At 42.5% G+C, this 18931-nt stretch overlaps 1 protein-coding gene across 1 annotated transcript in view; it reads right to left on the reverse strand.

Annotated features, from left to right (window-relative positions):
• Positions 1-15592, reverse strand: part of CSTF3 (cleavage stimulation factor subunit 3) — a 409061-nt gene extending 393469 nt beyond the window's left edge. The window contains exon 1 of the mRNA XM_069223523.1: positions 15430-15592. Coding sequence (XP_069079624.1) covers positions 15430-15456 — 27 coding nt within the window. The 5' untranslated portion in view covers positions 15457-15592. The remainder of the gene's footprint in view (positions 1-15429) is intronic.
• Between the last annotated feature and the right edge of the window lie 3339 nt (positions 15593-18931).

The following is an 18931-nucleotide window of genomic DNA, read 5'->3' on the forward strand; positions in this document are numbered from 1 at the left end:
AGAAGAAGGGAAAAAGAAGGAAAAGAAGAAGAAGGGAGAAAGAGAAAGGGAAGAAGAAAAAAGAAATTTAGGGCTAGATGTAGCAAGGGGTTTTATCCATTCTGTGTCTATGGGAAAATGTGTTCGTACATATCGCCCCTAATTCTTCCACTCAAGGGGCCAAACTGTTCCAGTGGGTTGTTGAATATTCCACATGCAAGCAGGTGGCACAGATTTTGCATTTCATTCCCCTGTCAGTTCAATGTTTTAGAAGAATCTTTATACCAAAAAAAGGACACGTTTTTAGGAAGTCACCTAAGACCTTATAAATTAAGAGCAGTACTACACCAACAAATAAATGTCTATGGATTGGTAGCATTGTCCAAGTGCTTATGACAACGAAGCATACATTTACCAGATTTTTTTTTTTTTTTTTTAGATTTTTATTTATTTCTTTTTTATCGAATTCACCTTTCTGGGCTGCACATTAGTATAGCTGCAGAGTTTTTTGGGGCTGATCTCAAACAAAAAAAAAAAAGATGGAATATACCCCACATCAACTATCTAGGCCTAAGTGTCTTGTCGTGCTGAATTTTTTAAGCATACAGCGCAATAGTAATTCATTTTGCTGGATATGGGACAACTACATCAATGAGGTTTCCACTGTTGCGTTTGTATTGCGTGATGATTGTATTTTTATATGCTATTTCTGGTAAATTCATACACTCGGAAATCAAGTCCAAGGGCATCATACAGAGGTCAGTCAAAGTTACAGAAAGTAACCGTTCAGTTCAAGAGCAGGTTTTCACATTTATTACTTTATAATGCAAGGAGTACCTGGTGCTACTAATCTAGACATTTTTTACAACTTGAACAAAAAATATAAAATAAAATAAATTAAAAAAATCAGTTGTATTTGCACAGGTATCAACTGCACATACACCAAAGCACCAGACGTCAAAGGGTTATTACAAGCAAATAAACCACCATGAATATTTGGAATTATTAAACAACTCTCTCCCCAAAAGTCAAGGTTGACCAGCAACCCCTATCGAAAACTATTATATATATATATATAAAATTACAAAAAAAAATTGCATTCAGCTACCAAAAAATGTAAAGCATATCAAATAACTACCAGCAGATCCCCCTCATACAAACCTAATCAGCAATTCTATCATGCGGAGGGGTGGGCATACCTCATGTAATTCTGTGTAATGTAATCAGGTGGAATTACCCAATAAGTCTGTAAAATAACGCTTGAATTACGCGGATGTATTTTGTGCTAAGAAAGCGCTAAATGCAACAGAACATGAATAGCGAACTCAAGCAGCTGCTCACTAAATGTGCTCTCGCCGTAGGCTTTCCCCCCAAAAGGACTCCTCATTATGGGAGCACAAGTAACTGCATAACTATTGGTAAGTCTGCATTACAGAGTAATGTGGAATTACCAAAAATGCTGTTTGCCCTGGCGTAACTGGAATTCCCAGGCCTAATAATGACCCCCACCCTATCACCATCAACACCACCTACTATAACCCAGTGCACTAAATAAGTCCGCCACAGCTTTAAAAAAATCTTGTTTTAAACTACACAGCAGCACGCAGGCAGCTGCAGGACAGAGACTACTTATTGATCACACTTGAACAAAATCTGATGCTGCGAGAGAAGCCATTTCAACATCAAGAGGCAACTGCACAGTATTGGAGAGCTTGGATATAATGCATCAGATGAACCCAAACATGACCAAGCCATTTATTGAACAATACATCAACCAGACAGGGTGTTTGTTACTGGAGGACCTGCAGGCACACATTTGGATCGCATCATCACCAATGCTAAATTTCTTGCAGGCCCTCCAATACTGCAACAGTGGGTACTTCAAAAATACAGCAGCTCCAGTGTAAAGTTAATCTCAGCCAACACTGTCAAAAACAGACCTAGGTAATGGATGCCATGTTACATCCTGTGGACAAAAGCATGGACTCCTTTACTCCAATGTGAATTTCCTGAATGCGGCTGGGGCTGCTGACTGCGTCTAGATTCTGTGTTTACAAAATGGGTCTTGGGCTGTTGACTGCATTCACTTTCTGCTGGCATCCCAAAGGTAACTGGAAGACGCAGAACATGCTGAACACCCAGGTCCATGTGTAGATCTCCTAGTTACAAACTTCGGTGGCAAAATCCTGGGATATATCATTAATTCTCTGACCCTAAGCCACAACTAGATATGCCACAGCAAGGAGATGTTCCACTTTTTGCCCCTAGACTCCATACGTTAACCAATCTGCAGCTGTTCACAATCAGTGCCAGTATGGATTTGGAATAGAAACACTGTTGGCCTCTTCAATACACATACTCCATCATCAGTTTTTGCTAATTGAAAGCCTGTTCCTAAAGAATGACAAAGCACAGAGGTATGCGGGACAATTTACCTGCTTAACCCGTTAAATGCGGGCGTCGGCCACTGGCCGACGCCCACACTCCCTCCCTGGTGCGGGTCACGACCAGTGGGCGACACCAGGGAGGGGGTTAAAAATCCTCCGGTGCAATGCACCGGAGGATTTTTTTTATTTTATTTTTCCACCGTAGGAGACGCGGAAGAGCTTCCGCGTCTCTATCCCACCCCCCTCCCGCCCCCTTATGACGTCAGCGCGCCGCGAGGCGCGCTGACGTCACATTTTTTCCCCACCGGAGAAGGAGAGACGGAGGTAAGCGTTCTCTCCTTCTCCGGTGGAGAAAAAAAGGCCAAAACGGCCTCCCCAGATGCCAGGGAGGCATCGATGGAAAGGGGAGGCTCTCCCCTTTCCATCGATGCCTCCCTGGCACCGTTTCCTGGCCGTGGATCGCAGCGCGGCTGCGATCCACGGCCAGGAAACGCCCCTAGGCACCAGGGATCTTCTTTGGGGGGGTCGGCCCCCTCGTAAAAGGGCCACCACCCCCCCCCGGCAATATTTAAATTATTTACACTGTTTTGGGGGGCGATCGCGCCCCCCCCAAAAAAAAAAAAAAAAATACATGGCGGGGTCGGCCCTGACCCCAGGGGAAAAAAAAAATGGTTTTGCCTGGGGAGGCCGATCGCCCCCCCAGGGTAAAAAAAAAACAAAAAAAAACAAATTGTTGGTGGTCAGCCCCTAGGGTGACCATCAAAGGGGCCATTTTTTTTTTAAAACATGTGTGCTTTGCCGAGGGCAAGCACACATGTATAAAAAGAAAAAGATTTGTGACATGAGTCTTATATATATGTGTGTATATATGTATACACATATATAGATATATATATATCTATATAGATATATATATATCTATATAGATATATATATATATCTATATAGATATATATATGTATCTATATAGATATATATAGATAGATAGATATATATATTTTTTTCAGGACAAGCATTGCAGCGTCCATGTGCTGCTTTTCTGACTTGTTGGTGTGTATCTGGGCTTCTAACAACGCCCACCTCACGCCCATCACTACCACTCCTTTGATGGCATTGGAAAATGATTTACCTTTGTCCCTCCTTGGGGAGGTTTTGCTACCGCCTTGGCCATCGCCCCTGGTACATGGCTAATTGCACTTTTGCTGTTACGTTTAACTGCGAGCGAACTTCTTTTCCTTTTGTGTAACTCTTCACATGATGCTCATGGTGGCCATGGCGCTGTGAATCGGCTCTCTTATGTGAAAGAGTTTAACTTTAAATTATCAATTTATGTGGCAAGAAAAGTTGGGTTAGGAGTTTATAACGCTAATAGCTCTAACTCGAGCAGATGCGAGACCCATTGCATTGTAAATGCTTGTTATTCTTGTGTGTGTAGTTTTATAATGGTGAACAATTTCACCGCACTCCACGAGGACCGTGATCAAGACTCCTTGGTGAGTTGAAACACGTTGGTGGTTATTGACTGCAATAAAATACACGTTTATTTGTACTTCATGGAGTGCGGTGAAATTTTTCGGCATTAGATAATTTCTAGATTGGTCTTCCCTGTCACTGGGCACCGGCAGTGGAGTGTGCCGCCCAGCAACCCTTCAACCACTTTGTTTCTAAACATATATATATATATATATATACATACACACACACACACACACACACACACACACAATATGCATGCATGCATGTCTTTTCTGTAGTGGCAGTTTTGCTGGATAGTACTGAGGGAATTAGAAGAGGAGGTATAGGTCAGTGTTTGACCTGCTTTTCATGTTCATCCCCCAGGGTGTGTGGTAAGGTGAAGTAATACATTCTTTTTTTGTTTTTTTCAGTGTTTTCAGAGAATCTGCAGAATTGGAGAAGAAGCGAAGGTAAGGTGACGACATTTCCTGTTGTACACAACAAACATACCAACAAGCAATTTTGTGACTATCTGCCTTCTACGTAGGATAGTAATTTAGAGGGACAGTTTAGCCAGTTGCAGAGATGGCGTCTCGTTGGATGACTGCTGATCAAGCCCTAGCTCGGGTTATGGAGGACAGTTCTGATGTAGGCTCAGAGACTGAGACAGCAGACACTGAGACAGCATCTGAGGGAGAGGACAATGGGGCAGATTCTGGGAGTGATTTTTCAGTCGGCGGAGTCCCATCTGACGACACCTCTTCCAGTGAGTCTGAAGGAGACAATGACGACATCCGTGCTGTCCCTTCGCAAGCACATTCTGGGCAGCGGGACCACATTGGGTTAGCCGAACCCAGAGAGCACGTGCTTGCTGCCGCAAGCACAGAACGAGTGCTCTCTTGGCAGCCCCCCTGTTTGGTTCAGCCCCAAATTCCACCTTTTACTGGTGACGCTGGATGTAAAGTCGATACAGCTAACTTTTTGCCAGTCGACTACATCTATCTGTTTTTGGATGTTGACTTTCTTCAGAAAGTTGTGCAGCAAACAAATTTGCGTGCAGACCAATTTCTGAGGGAGCGCGGAGGCACTCTAGGGCCCCGTTCTAGGGCACGCCAGTGGACTCCCACTTCGCTGGCGGAGTTGAAGATATTTTTGGGCCTTACCCTCAAAATGGGGTTAGTACAGAAACCCACCTTGCAGTCCTACTGGACGACTCGCACGGTTTGGGTAACTCCCATCTTCGCACCATACATGAGCAGAGATCGTTTTTTGCTACTGCAGCGCATGCTGCATTTCAATGACAATTCTGCTGCATTGCCCCGGGACCATCCAGATCATGACAGGTTGTTCAAAATTCGGCCTGTCGTGGAACATTTGTCTGCCAGGTTTCCAGAGATCTATACTCCTGGAAAGAATATAGCAGTCGATGAGTCCTTGATCCTGTACAAAGGACGGCTGCTTTTCAGACAGTACATTGCGAGCAAAAGAGCTCGCTATGGCATAAAGCTGTACATGCTGTGTGAGAGCTCTACTGGCTATGTGTACAGCCTGAGAGTGTATACAGGGAAGGATTCTACCCTAAACCCTGTAGGTTGCCCTCCCGCGTTAGGGGTCACAGGTAAGATTGTATGGGAACTTGTCCAGCCACTTCTTCACAAAGGTTATAACCTTTATGTGGACAATTTCTATACAGGAGTAGAGCTGTTCAGTGAGCTCTACAAAGCTGGCACTGTGGCCTGCGGTACAGTTCGTTGTAACCGCAAAGGATTCCCGCGGGAGCTTGTTTGCAAGAAGCTCCAGAAATCACAGAGTACTGCATTGCGTTCTAACAAACTGCTCGCAGTCAAGTTCCTAGATAGACGTGATGTATACGTGCTCACTACAATTCATGATGAGAGCACTTCTCCCATCACGGTTTGGGGTCAGATGGCCGAAGTCCACAAGCCCATCTGTATACTCGATTACAATAAGTACATGGGTGGAGTGGACAAGAACGACCAGGTTCTTCAACCATACAATGCGTGTCGTAAAACTCGCACTTGGTACAAGAAACTGTTTACCCACCTGATTCAGATGGCAACATATAATGCGTATGTTGTTTACCGTCAGACAACAACAGGAAGACTCATGACTTTCCTTGACTTCCAGTTGTCTGTAATTGAAAGCCTCACTGCTGTTACTGAAGAAGCAGCAGCCTCCACCTCATATGTTCTGGAGGATGTGGCAAGGCTGCAGGAGCGACACTTTGCTGATCGCATACCTAAAACACCCAAAAAGGATCGCCCATGTCGTCGCTGTAAAGTGTGCTCAAAGCATGGAAAGCGGCAGGAGAGTCGGTATTACTGTCCCCAGTGTCCATCACAACCAGGCCTCTGTATCCCTACTTGCTTTACGTTGTATCATACTAAAGCAAAGTTCTGGGAAATCGACTGAGGTTGAGCTGCTGTTGGGTAATCCTTTCAGTGGCAGTGCATGGATACCGAACGTCCATGGGCCACTGCTTCGTTAGGCAAGGAGCCACAGAATTTTACTTCATCATGGACTTCCTTTTGGCATGGTCAGTGTTCTGTTCAATTAACATGCATTTTCTTCCCCCTACTGCATATACTAGTAGACAGAACATATGCCACATTGCCACGGAGTACCCTTTCTTCACCTGCATGTCTTCCTTACTTTCAACGGTAGATATGCTCTCTCAGTTCGAGAAATCACTTTGTAGGGTATACTTGGAAGCCCCCAACTTGCTTCCACAAACTAGTATAGGTTCACTTGGCTATTATACAGGATTAGCCAGGACTCTGATGAGAACAGAGACATGGATGGGTAAGGAAAGCTTATGGTAGGAGTGCCTTCACAGGGTTATTGCACAGGTAGAAGGCAGATAGTAAAGGTAGTACAGATGTACATCATCTACACCTATGGATTCAAACCCATTGGTGCCATCCCAGCACTAAAGGAGAATGACTTGTATAGGTCAGTGTTTGACCTGCTTTTCATGTTCATCCCCCATCAGAACTTAGTAGATGTTCAGTTTGCTGTATAAGTGCATTATAGTCACATCACTGCACATAATGTTGGCTGGGACATATGCTACGTTCTCATGGACTCCCCTATGTACCAAACACTACCCTTTTCCATAGCCTATGACCTTCTCTTTAGGGAACATCATGAGAAGTCCCCAGCATGTCTCCCTTAGTTTCAAAGGTAGATATGCTCACTCAGTTCGAGGAATCGCTTTGTACGGCATACTCGGACACCCCCAACTTGCATCCACAAACTGGAAGGAGTTGGATTTAGCACAGAGATTGCGCTAAAGGCGCATGAAAAACATGTCTTCCTGAGCCTCAGGTGGCTGTCACAGGAGTCATTAGTAAAGGTTTGTTACGCATGCATTTGGTAATGTTAAGGAAGAAGGAGGCAGTTACTTGACAGGTGGTAAAATGTAGTCAAACTTATTCCGTTCTGTGGCGTGTGAATGTGATGGGCCCTTGTCTGGCAGCGGTAAGTTAATGTGAGTGGAGTGATTGATTGGATTGGGCCCGTGGCTGGCGATATGAAAGGGTTGTTTGTTGTGCGTGAATGGCGTGTGAATGGACCATAAAGAGGTTGGTGCCTGGACGCGGCTTTATGGCCCACCTTCAGAAGGCTTGGTTTCAACATTCAGATACTTTGATAAGTAATCATGCTTTAAAACCATAATTTCTGGAGGTGCTAAAACCAACCAGTGTGAGTGGTGAGTTAACTTTAACAAACTAGTACCAGGGGAGACCAAGGGTGCAGGACTTGCATGGCTCTCACCAGTTTTCCTTCACCCAGAATCCCCTTGAAATTACATTATGTGCTTAAAAAACACATTTTCCTTGCATTCCAATGAGCAGAAGTCCAGGGATCTGCAGGGATCCTCAAAATTCCTACCACCCAGTGTTTCCCCACTTGTCCTGATAAAAACACAACCCCGCTTGTGTGCCTGCTTCAGGAATGAATCACTCCAGGGTTAACAGTAGACCTCAAGCAAGGACTACCATTGACCCTTGTGTGATCCATTCCTGTCGCGGGCGCTAGGCCTACCCACACAAGTGAGGTATCATTTTTATCGGGAGACTTGGGGGGACGCTGGGTGGAAGGAAATTTGAGGCTCCTCTCAGATTCCAGAACTTTCTGTCATCGAAATGTGAGGAAAACGTGTTTTTTTAGCCACTTTTTGAGGTTTGCAAAGGATTCTGGGTAACAGAACCTGGTCAGAGCCCCGCGAGTCACCCCATCTTGGATTCCCCTAGGTCTCTAGTTTTAAAAAATGTACAGGTTTGGTAGGTTTCCCTAGGTGCCGGCTGAGCTAGAGGCCAAAATCTACAGGTAGGCACTTTTCAAAAAACACCTCTGTTTTCTGTGATGTGTCCACGTTGTGTTTTGGGGCATTTCCTGTCGCGGGCGCTAGGCCTACCCACACAAGTGAGGTATCATTTTTATCGGGAGACTTGGGGGAACATAGAATAGCAAAACAAGTGTTATTGCCCCTTATCTTTCTCTACATTTTTTCCTTCCAAATATAAGAGAGTGTGTAAAAAAGACGTCTATTTGAGAAATGCCCTGCAATTCACATGCTAGTATGGGCACCTCGGAATTCAGAGATGTGCAAATAACCACTGCTCCTCAAAACCTTATCTTGATCCCATTTTGGAAATGCAAAGGTTTTCTTGATACCTCTTTTTCACTCTTGATATTTCAGCAAATGAATTGCTGTATACCCAGTATAGAATGAAAACCAACTGCAGGGTGCACCTCATTTATTGGATATGGGTAGCTAGGGTTCTTGATGAACCTATAAGCCCTTTATATCCCCGCAACCAGAAGAGTCCAGCAGACAAAACGGTATATTGCTTTCAGAAATCTGACATCGCAGGAAAAAGTTACAGAGTAAAACATAAAGAAAAATGGCTGTTGTTTTCAGCTCAATTTCAATATTTTTTTATTTCAGCTGTTATTTTCTGTAGGAAAACCTTGTAGGATCTACACAAATGACCCCTTGCTGAATTCAGAATGTTGTCTAGTTTTCAGAAATGTTTAGCTTTCCGGGATCCAGCATTGGTTTCACACCCATTCCGGTCACTAACTGGAAGGAGGTTGAAAGCACCAAAAATAGTAAAAATGGGGTATGTCCCAGTAAAATGCCAAATTTGTGTTGGAAAATGTGGTTTTCCGATTCAAGTCTGCCCGTTCCTGAAAGGTGGGAAGATAGTGATTTCAGCACCAGAAACCCTTTGTTGATGGCATTTTCAGGGAAAAAACCACAAGCCTTCTTCGGCTGCCCTTTTTTCCCATTTTTTTGGAAAAAAAGAAATTTTCACTGTATTTTGGCTATTTTCTTGGTCTCCTCCAGGGGAAACCACAAACTCTGGGTACCATTAGAATCCCTAGGATGTTGGAAAAAAAGGACGCAAATTTGGCGTGGTTAGCTTATGTGGACAAAAAGTTATGAAGCCCTAAGCGCGAACTACCCCAAATAGCAAAAAAAGGGCTCAGCACTGGGGGGGGGGGGAAAGGCCCAGCAGCTAAGAGGTTAAGATGAGACATTTCAGAAGAAACATTCTATGCAATGCACACTAGACCACCATGTTATCAAATAAAGGTTTAGCACCAGGAACCATAACATTATACTACTAGAGATCTAAAATGATTTTAAGCTCAACTCTATGTCTACGCTACATATTTATTAAAGACAGACTATTACAAGCTCTCCCCATCTAAAAATTTTTAAATCAAAGGACACTGGGTAACAGCAATTGTCTCTTTGAAGGTAAAGTGTGTCAATACAACCAGACCAAGGTAAAGGTTAAGGGATGTGCTTTTCTGCTTTGACTCTCCTTACACCCATGGTTTAACTTGTACACTCTTTATTCTAAGATTTGCTACCCCTATGACTTGCGGTTAGTACACTACACTGTGTAGTGAGTGGTAGAAAGGTATGACCTTAATTATATTCCTCCGTGATAAGTGTTGCCATGTCGTACGTGCTGACCACCACAGTGCAGTATTTTACACTGGGACACAGAGCTCAGCAGTGTGACAGGTGAAGAAGTGAGACAGGCAGTTTATGATTTTTTGGTAAGGTGGCAGCTTTGATCAGCTCTGCAAGTCCCTTTAAGTTATTTTTTAACATCAAAATCCGCTAAGTTGGTTACTACAAGTGGTTGTTTAGTCTGAGATTTTTAGGTCGGGCATTGTAGCACAGCTGTCGCCTGACAGTGTGTGTTAAAGATTTAAGAAGTACTAGTAAGAAGGGCTTTGTCTCCACCCAAACATTGATTCCCTCAAGTAAAGATTTTGATTGAACAGACGTGTCTGCTAAAACACCCCCCAAAATACTGCAATTTCTGCTTTGAGGGAAACCTTATCCTCAACGCACCAGGACTGAAGATCTTAAGATGGAAATCCATGGATGAAGGCAATAGGCAAGATCTGTCTAGTGTAAAAAGTTATGGCAAAAGAAGCAGGTCTAACTTATTTATAACGAAACACATGTTAAAGTCAATAGGCAGCTAATGGCCAAGTGATGAAAACCATATTAAAGCATGTAGACTGGTGTTCGGTTACATGGAATTTCACCTATTACTGTGGTATGCAAGAATGTTCGTATTTGTTACTTACGTAAAAAATCCCAGAGGGTAGAAGATTTGCATTGAGCGGCACCTAAATTCTGTCTTATGAGAACTTGGCAGGTGCAGTTGTCCGTCGAGCCCGGGTTAAAAAATAAAAATAAAGTAGGTCTACACACACGTGCACACACCCAGGGTCTTTGGGTCACCCCTCTTCTGTCATTAGAGGGTCAGCCACATTCTGCTTCTCCTCATGACAGAGTATCATTGCATGTTAGCCCATTTTTGCCACAGGCTCTATTGCAATGTGATTAACAGCATTTTGCCAGTTAACACGTGCAAATCCCCTCTTAAAACTCTTGAGTCTCAGCTGGCAGCCAGTCGTTTAGATTTTTTTTTTTTTTACCTCATTCTTTTTTCAAGAGCTTCCTGCAGCTTGTCAGACTGACCAACCGAGCCACTCGACTGCCGCTCATTTTATATGCACTGTATTGCAACTGGTGAAGCCACCATTTCTATACTGGGTGACCATCTTTGATTGGTATTGCCTGCAGTTTATCACTGTTTTACTGTTCAAAGCTACCCACCAGAAGTTAGTCATGTTGAATCAGTAGAGCAGTGACATTATACATGTTACAATTTGAAGGTGACTGCCTAGTATGATGTTGACAGAACGGTCATGGAATGGTTTTGTGCACAGCTGCTTCTACGTAAAGTAGGTATTTTGGATCTAAAAAAAAAACACAAAATTACACACTGTACAACTGTATAGCACAACAATCACATGCTGTTAAATTAACGTTAATTTTTCAATTGCAAGCAGTTGACCCGTAAGTTTAAATGGGGTCATGTTTTCTCTAGTCTACCTGTAGTCTCTTAATTTATCATGTATGTGCTTGATGAGTGTGTGCCCCTTTTACTGAGGAGGGCAAGTGGGTGAATGCAAGAGCGGGTCAATGGATGAATTGGTGTCTGAATGCATAGATGAGTAACAGAGTGCCTCTGCATGCTGACTTATTGAGTATCTGAAACCTATAGTGACTGAAGAGGAAACCCCAGTTATAAGTCCAACCAATTGATATTACCAATGCTTGTTCGATCTAGCCTGACAGCACAGCTATCTGCAGGATCTTTTGTCACCAATATTTAACAAGCCTTGGTAAAGCCTACTGGTCTACCTTGCATCTTGAGTCCAAACTAAAATATTTTTGAAAAAGCACGCTGAGGTGAATAAACTAAAGTGATTGTTTCCGGTGTACAATAACATGGCATAATTCTGCACACTTATGAGACCTAAAAATCAAACCTCATGCTTTGCAATCCAAGTATTCCACGTGTGATACAATAATACACAAAAAGCCCACCGCGCAAACTGAAAGGTAAATACTAATCTCACAGGGATCCAAAATCCACTAGGTAGATGTTAAAAATCAGGTAACAATAGGTCCTGCGTATAGCTGCAGTGTCAAGCTTTGTTTGGTGTATGATTCCACCTTCTAGGAAGTGCACGTAATGGAGCTCATGAGACTATCTTACATCTAAAAAGACATCACCATACTATTTGTCTTATTCAATTCGTATATTTTCCTAAATATATTCTATACAGAACACAATCCTTTTTTCGCCTTTTTCTCCAGCATCACAAAAGCCAACAGGTCTTGCATTAATGCACATTTGTGCATGCTCCAGTTTACACCAGTCAGCAAATTAAAACCAGACCTACTGGATTTGGTGATGTGCTTGTGTTCCACTGATGCAGGTATATCATGGATTGGTGGGTTTTTTTTGGGGGGGAAGGGGGGGGGGGAAGACCTTCTCGGAATGTTTACTTTGTTGAAATCATCCCTCAAACGATTGTCAGCGTGAAATGTGTTAAGCATAGTTATTTGGGAACTGCAGTGGTGGATTAGTCTTCCAGTAGGCCAGCAGTGAATGGAATGTATCAAATTATTGCCTGCCTGTTCAAATGACGACGGGTGGTATTGTTGCCGTAGACTGGCAGAGACAGACATAACCTGTAGTGGCTATGTCTTAAATGAATGTAAAAGGGCAATTATGCAGCCGGGTTGAACTGCTAATGGCTACTTGTCCTCGTCCAGGGAGGCGCTTGTTAAACATAATAAATATATCTAGTACGAGTAGGGGGAAGGTATCACTAGTGGTTATAAGTGTTATAGGACCAATGCAGTATGTGATCCCTTGTCAAAGAATCACACATAGCACTGTATTGATGACAAGGAGAATGCACCAAATACTTTTCAAACATTAACTCAGTCACTGTAACTGCAAAACATATCCTTCCAAGGTGCTACATCGTTTTTCTTAAGAAATAAGATTACTGAACAGTAGTATGAAAAATTGTTTTTTTATTTTCACTTACATCATAAAGTTATTTAGCTCACTGTTGAATGAGTTGGGTAAGTTATGCCAACACGTATTTCCGCACAGGGGGGTTTATGCTGTTTATTGTTTATATGGCATACTAGGCCTCAATTTATCTGGACTACTGGTGTCACTTTTACATGCAGCAGTGTGTATTGTTTAGTACTACAACTCGGTACATCTTACTCCTTGAGAAAAACTATCAGGTTGGGAGGAAAATCATTAAAATTACAATGACTCTCAGCTAATATACGACAAATAATAGGTCCACACTCCTTCACATTTATTCAGGGGTGAAAATAAATAAATAGTCGGGAGGATTGCTGTGTAGCAATCTCTTCCATCTCCAATCGCCAGTAACCCAGCCGAACCCACTGCGCTACGAAATAAATCGCCACCCAAGAACCAACTTTACTTCAGGAATGTGATGGTGACTGCCGTTAGTGATATATATATATATATATATATATATATATATAGATAGATAGTGCGCAAGATATATAAAGTAAGCGCGAAACAAGCAACAAAGACTTTTCCAACTTGGCAGAGACCTTACTATCCTGGACGCATGGTGTCCAATACTTAACAGCTGGCAAGCAGGAGTCAACAAAAAAACATTAAAGATGTCAATCACAGACCAAAACGAGAATGTTTTAGATTGCAATTCACTTGAGCAGTGGCATATTACACGACGGGCATTCAGCCGCTCATAGTATTTGGGTAACTTAGGTTACCCAAATACTATGAACTGTTTTGACAGCTCAATTCTATCAAAAGTTAAGACTTTGTTTTTAATACTTCTCGTAGTAGGAATATGCCCTGTACCACAGCTGCAAGGAAAAACACGAGGTGGAAAAACAATTCCTTCCCGCACTACGTATCTACACAACAGTGCAGCAGCCGGCAAAGACAGTTGACGTGCCGTGGTAATACTTGTCTTACTACATTAAAGGTTACAGCAATCAGTAAATAAAGAGGTTGACATTTTTCAAGCATAACAGCGGAATATTTCAACCTGCTGTCCTCGCAAGTGATGCTTGCGAGGATGGGAAACCTGCTTCAGTTAGATGACAGTGGCATCAATATTAACTCTCCAAGGACTATTTACAGCGTTTAACACCAGTGACCCTGCTAGCCTTACTAAAGGAAATGTCCAAAGTACAGTGTAAAAATGCGTTCAGTCATTTTAGGCAGTGCTGACAGGTGGTATCATGCATGCATCTCCCAATTGCTAATGCCTTGCGGCAATTCTAGGGATCAACACAGTCTCTTGGTCTGTTCAATGCATACACTGACCCATTCGGCCAAATAAGGTCTCCTGTTTTACAATTGAGTGACAACATGGAATTTTCAGTATTCATTTCAGGTACTCAAACACTAAACTGGGGGCGATTTCTGAGGTAAGGTAGGAATGTTTGTGGGGGGTCCTGTCCAGTTTACGGCTCCAATGCTGGGTTTGCTCTGAACCTTGACCTTAACCAATGAATTTGCTTGGTAATTTGGGTTTTTAGATTTGACAGACTGCGATTAACCCAGCCGCTATTTTTTAGTCTGTGCCTCTCGAAAATTCTTTAATGACCTAATGAAGGGTTATATTTGACATTAGCGCTACAGTGGGCTTGTCTATAACTAAGCCACCATTTGATAAAAAAAAAAAAAAACTTGCTAAGTTTGCGATGCGAGACACTGCTACCCTGTGTGATCTTAAGTACATATTCGTCTATACAAGCAGCATTCTATGATTTGAAAATACCACCATGTTACGGGCATTTTTAACAGGTACACTAACAACCCAGTAAGTTAACTTACTAGTTAACTTAATTCTAGCACCCAAAGACACTCTGAATAAAAGTTAGTTTGTACAGGTCTAAACAAATATTAATCAGTGTGTGTGTAACCGATTACTGAATGTTTTATACACGCCAGGGACTTTGCTCTCTTTCTCAATCTGTGTCTCGTTGCACACGGCCGTGCTTGCCTTGAGTCTCACTGAACTTTTTATTTTCAAAAGTCTAGTAAACACTTCACGCGGAGTGGTTAACTGCTGTGACTTGACGCAGCAGTTTAACACTGGAAGGAAAGAGAAAAAAAATACAATTTAGAAAATGGGAACCACCAGGAAGGTTTGGAGCAGTGGGTAAAGTCAGAGGGAACCCGATTAGTAGCTGGTAACAGGGCTGATCGAGCTCATATAGAAGTCACTGTTCTTTAAGGGTCCTGGTGAACGAAATGAAAACGAGTTACGTAGAAGGAAGAAACAGGTCAAACAGGCTCTGGGATTAAAAATGGCAGAGGAGGAATACCAGGTTTGAAGTGGGTCATTAAGAAAGTAAAGGCTTTAAAACGTGTGTAGGTGATAAAGTACTGACGTAAAGCTAGATGAGAAGATAATCACAGTCAAAACAAAGGTGCAAGAGGGCATCTAAAGATCAAGGAACGAGGCGTAGTTCTACTGCTGGAGTACGTTCAAATACTATTTGTGCACCTTTGTACGAACAATGTGCACCGAGGAAATGCGCCATATATATACAAGCAGCCTGAAAATTACTCTATCGGAGAAAAGCAACCCATCTCTCATCACAAGGCCAGTGGCAAGAGTCAGGCCTTCCCTATATACAGGCTCTCCGACTCACCGGATCAGCGGATCCCTCTGCGGACATTGTCACTGTCTTCACAACTTAGAAGATAAACGAAGCACCACGGCGTGTCTGTCGCTTCTCGTGGTATTAAAAGCTGCCCCGGAAAGGCACCGCTCTGCAGCTTCCCGACCTCCAGCCTCCCCTCCTACACAGCACAAAATGGCGACCAACCGCCTTAGGCTCTGTGCAGTTGCGCAGTGACGCGTCACTCGAGCGCTCTCGCGACGCGCTCCCATAGCACATAAGCACGGCGTGGAGGCTGTAATATTAAGGTCGCTGTTGCTTGTGCAATATATTGTTTAGCGTTGAAAGCGTTAAGATTAAATCTGTGGAACGAACGTATAACAATGTCACCTCGAGTTTAAATGTAAACTATATAGAAAACAGACGCTATACTTAAGCAGCACCGCCTCGGAACAGACCATTTACATCATTTAATTGTACCCTGCAAACAATTGCTAAAAATCTGTAATCAATGGAGCGGCCATCTTGAAACGATCCCGCTGCCCTCTGAATACAAGTAACTGTGGATAATATGCCCTTGAATACTTTAACCGCTTAGGTGATGGGCCGTTGCCCCCCATTCTTCCTTATTTTTAATACTCTAGAGCAGCTTGCGATAAAACCTTTATATTTTGTTTCCTCCAATAAACATCTCCACCCCAAATTTGGATGTTTTCTCCTTATTTTTAATAATCTAGAGTAGCTCGCGATAAAAAACTTCATATTTTTTTCTCCAGTAAACATCTCCACCCCAAATTTTGATTTTTTTCCCCCCAACATTCTGGGAATTTTAATGGTGCTTAGTGTTATATGAGTATTGCATGATGGGTTCCTTTATGTAATTGTTATTGTTTGTAATGGTTTCTCTGTAGCGCGATGCCTGGAGGTTCTAAACCAGTGTAGACCAGTGTTGCCTGAATGGGCTATTTACCTGCACAAATGGGCGACATTTTTCCGAGTTGTGAGAGAAAAAAACTCAATTGGCGGGTGCCTATTTTTTGGGCTTATATTAGCATGTTGTGTGCATTTTTCCACCTGGGGCGGCGACTCACCGCTGCAGTTGATTTTACTTTAGCTGCCTGGCTCATCATGGCAGCCTTAGTTAGGCTGAGGCTTTGATAATTGAGTAGTGCATGCAGCCAGCGCACAGCGTGGCTGGGGGCAGAAGGACAGTCAAAGGGCTGCTCCTGCCTCTGCTGAATGATAGCAAATGACCGTGCATGCCACCACGCCTTCCTAAGTCTTTCCCATATGTGTTTTTTGCTCGCAGTAAATGCTTGAGGCAGAAAAAAAGTGCTGGGCCTCAAAAATAAGTGCTGGTGCTTTGCACTGGAAGCAACAAGCACAAATTAAGCACTGGATGGAATCAGATGAAGGTTGATGATGACCAAGAGTTATAGTTTTCGACTCGTAATGCAAGAAGGTTACCAGTTGAGCTGTGCGTGCTTTGCAGGCCAGTTAAATAAAATAAAAAAAATCATTCAGTTTGGGTATTACTTAAACCATTTTATCTGAAACCTTTTTGCACGTTTGGTAGCAGTCTATCTTATACTGCCTGTAATGCAAGTTTAACCTAATGACTTACATTTGCACAACACACAATTCTCCATTGCACCAACGAAGATTTAATTCTGTGGCTTTTCAGTTACACACAGACCTTTCAGCGCATTAACTAATAGAGGTTTCATAATATGCAGTGATTAACTTAACTTTTCTATTTTTCGTTTAAGGCATGAGTTATGTATGTAGCTACCTGAAAGAGAATATATTGGTTTTCTTAGCCACACGTCTAACCTATCCTATTGCATGCAGCATCATTGTTCCCATACTTTTTTAATGCACTTTGAGTTGTGTGCTCAGCTGATTTATTCATTCATTTCACTCCAGTTGCAGGCAGTGCAAGCACAAATGTGGTCCCATTGGCTGAGCTAAGCGAAATGAGGGCACATGGTCAGTTCTCAGCCTCACTGCATGGTTCTGTTTGTGATCTTAGTGCCTAAATTATTTACATCACTTGTTATCATGCTCTGCTCAGCATAGCCATTGCTTGCATTAGACACAAAACACTATCCTTTACCAATAATTTAAGTTCAAGTTCACAAAGTTTAGGTCACTGTATTCTGGCCTCAGGTAGGAATTTGCAGAAGGGTCGTGACTATCACCTCACCCAAACAGCCTTTTTCATCTCACACAAACAGCCTTTTTCACCTCACACAAGGATGTATTTTTCTGCAGGGCCCTGTTGACTTCCAAAGTCCACGGTAGAGGTAGCCCGCTAATACGAGTGTAGGGGTAGTGCCAGAGTACATCTGAAGGAGGCAGGAAATGAGTGAAATGCTGGTCTGCTGCCCATTTAATGAAAAGTCCAGAAAATAGGATAGTTGTACAACAGACTACAGATACATACTGGGAATGCTAGATGGCCACTTGCATTTCACCTTTATCTACCCTGTGCATCTGAAAGGCAGTGAAAAGAACACAGGTTGTGCTTTGAATCCATTGAGTGGGGCTGTTGATTATCATAGGTTAATGATGGAGCTAATGTAGCAAATGTTATCTTTGTATTATGGGACTGACATTATATTGGGATTAACAGGACTTACTCTATAAAATGCAAAGGGAAAACAGGATTAGATCTGCTTTCCACAAACCTGAGTTCGGTATGAAAAGTTGAGTAAGTATGAGGGGTCATCCATTAAGATGTATTACTTTTTGCTGTTATTAGTGAGTTGTTCTTGCTTTATTATAAAACCAGTTTGAAAGCTAGAGCATACCTCTTATTTAACCTTGAATATGAGGGAGTTGCCATCCTTTGGCTCATTCTCCATTTCAAAACATGACAAATCCAAAGAGTCAATCGTTTGCCCTGAAACAAATTACTTGCCCCAGCGCAGAGTCAACACCACTTTGTATCTCCATTGAATTCACAAGTGTTGTACCCCAAAATAAGTACATGACATCCTTAGTCACTCTAAGTAGAGGTATGCTACAATAACCATTGGCAATTCTAGATAGTGTTTTTTATTGCTTTGCACATGATTATCAGTGAACTAGGGGCAATACTTTCAATTTCTTTTGCAGTTTCAGGTAGTCCTCTGGGCTGTCATCTTGACATAGTTCCTCATTGATCAGCTCCCAGCTGACCTGGCAGTTTAATTGTTGCACCATGGGCAAGTGGGCACAATCTAAAAAAATATACAGAAAAGAGTGGGAGTTGGATCCTGAATTAAAAAGATGGATTTCCCCTGTCAAATCGGATAATTCCAAAGTGGCCTGCAAGTACTGCCATATAGACCTGCGTACCCATTATAATGATTTGAAGTAACATGCAGCAACCACAAAACACCACTCATGCTGTAATTCTGCAAGTGCTTCTATGGCATCCTTTGTACAACCCATTCCTTCAATATCTAATGACCAGAAAGGAAGAGAAATTAGGTTTGCCATACAAACTGCTTGTTGCACATCCATAAATAATGTAGATGGATATGGT

This window comes from Pleurodeles waltl, chromosome 3_1, assembly GCF_031143425.1.
Source record: "Pleurodeles waltl isolate 20211129_DDA chromosome 3_1, aPleWal1.hap1.20221129, whole genome shotgun sequence".
Taxonomy (NCBI): domain Eukaryota; kingdom Metazoa; phylum Chordata; class Amphibia; order Caudata; family Salamandridae; genus Pleurodeles; species Pleurodeles waltl.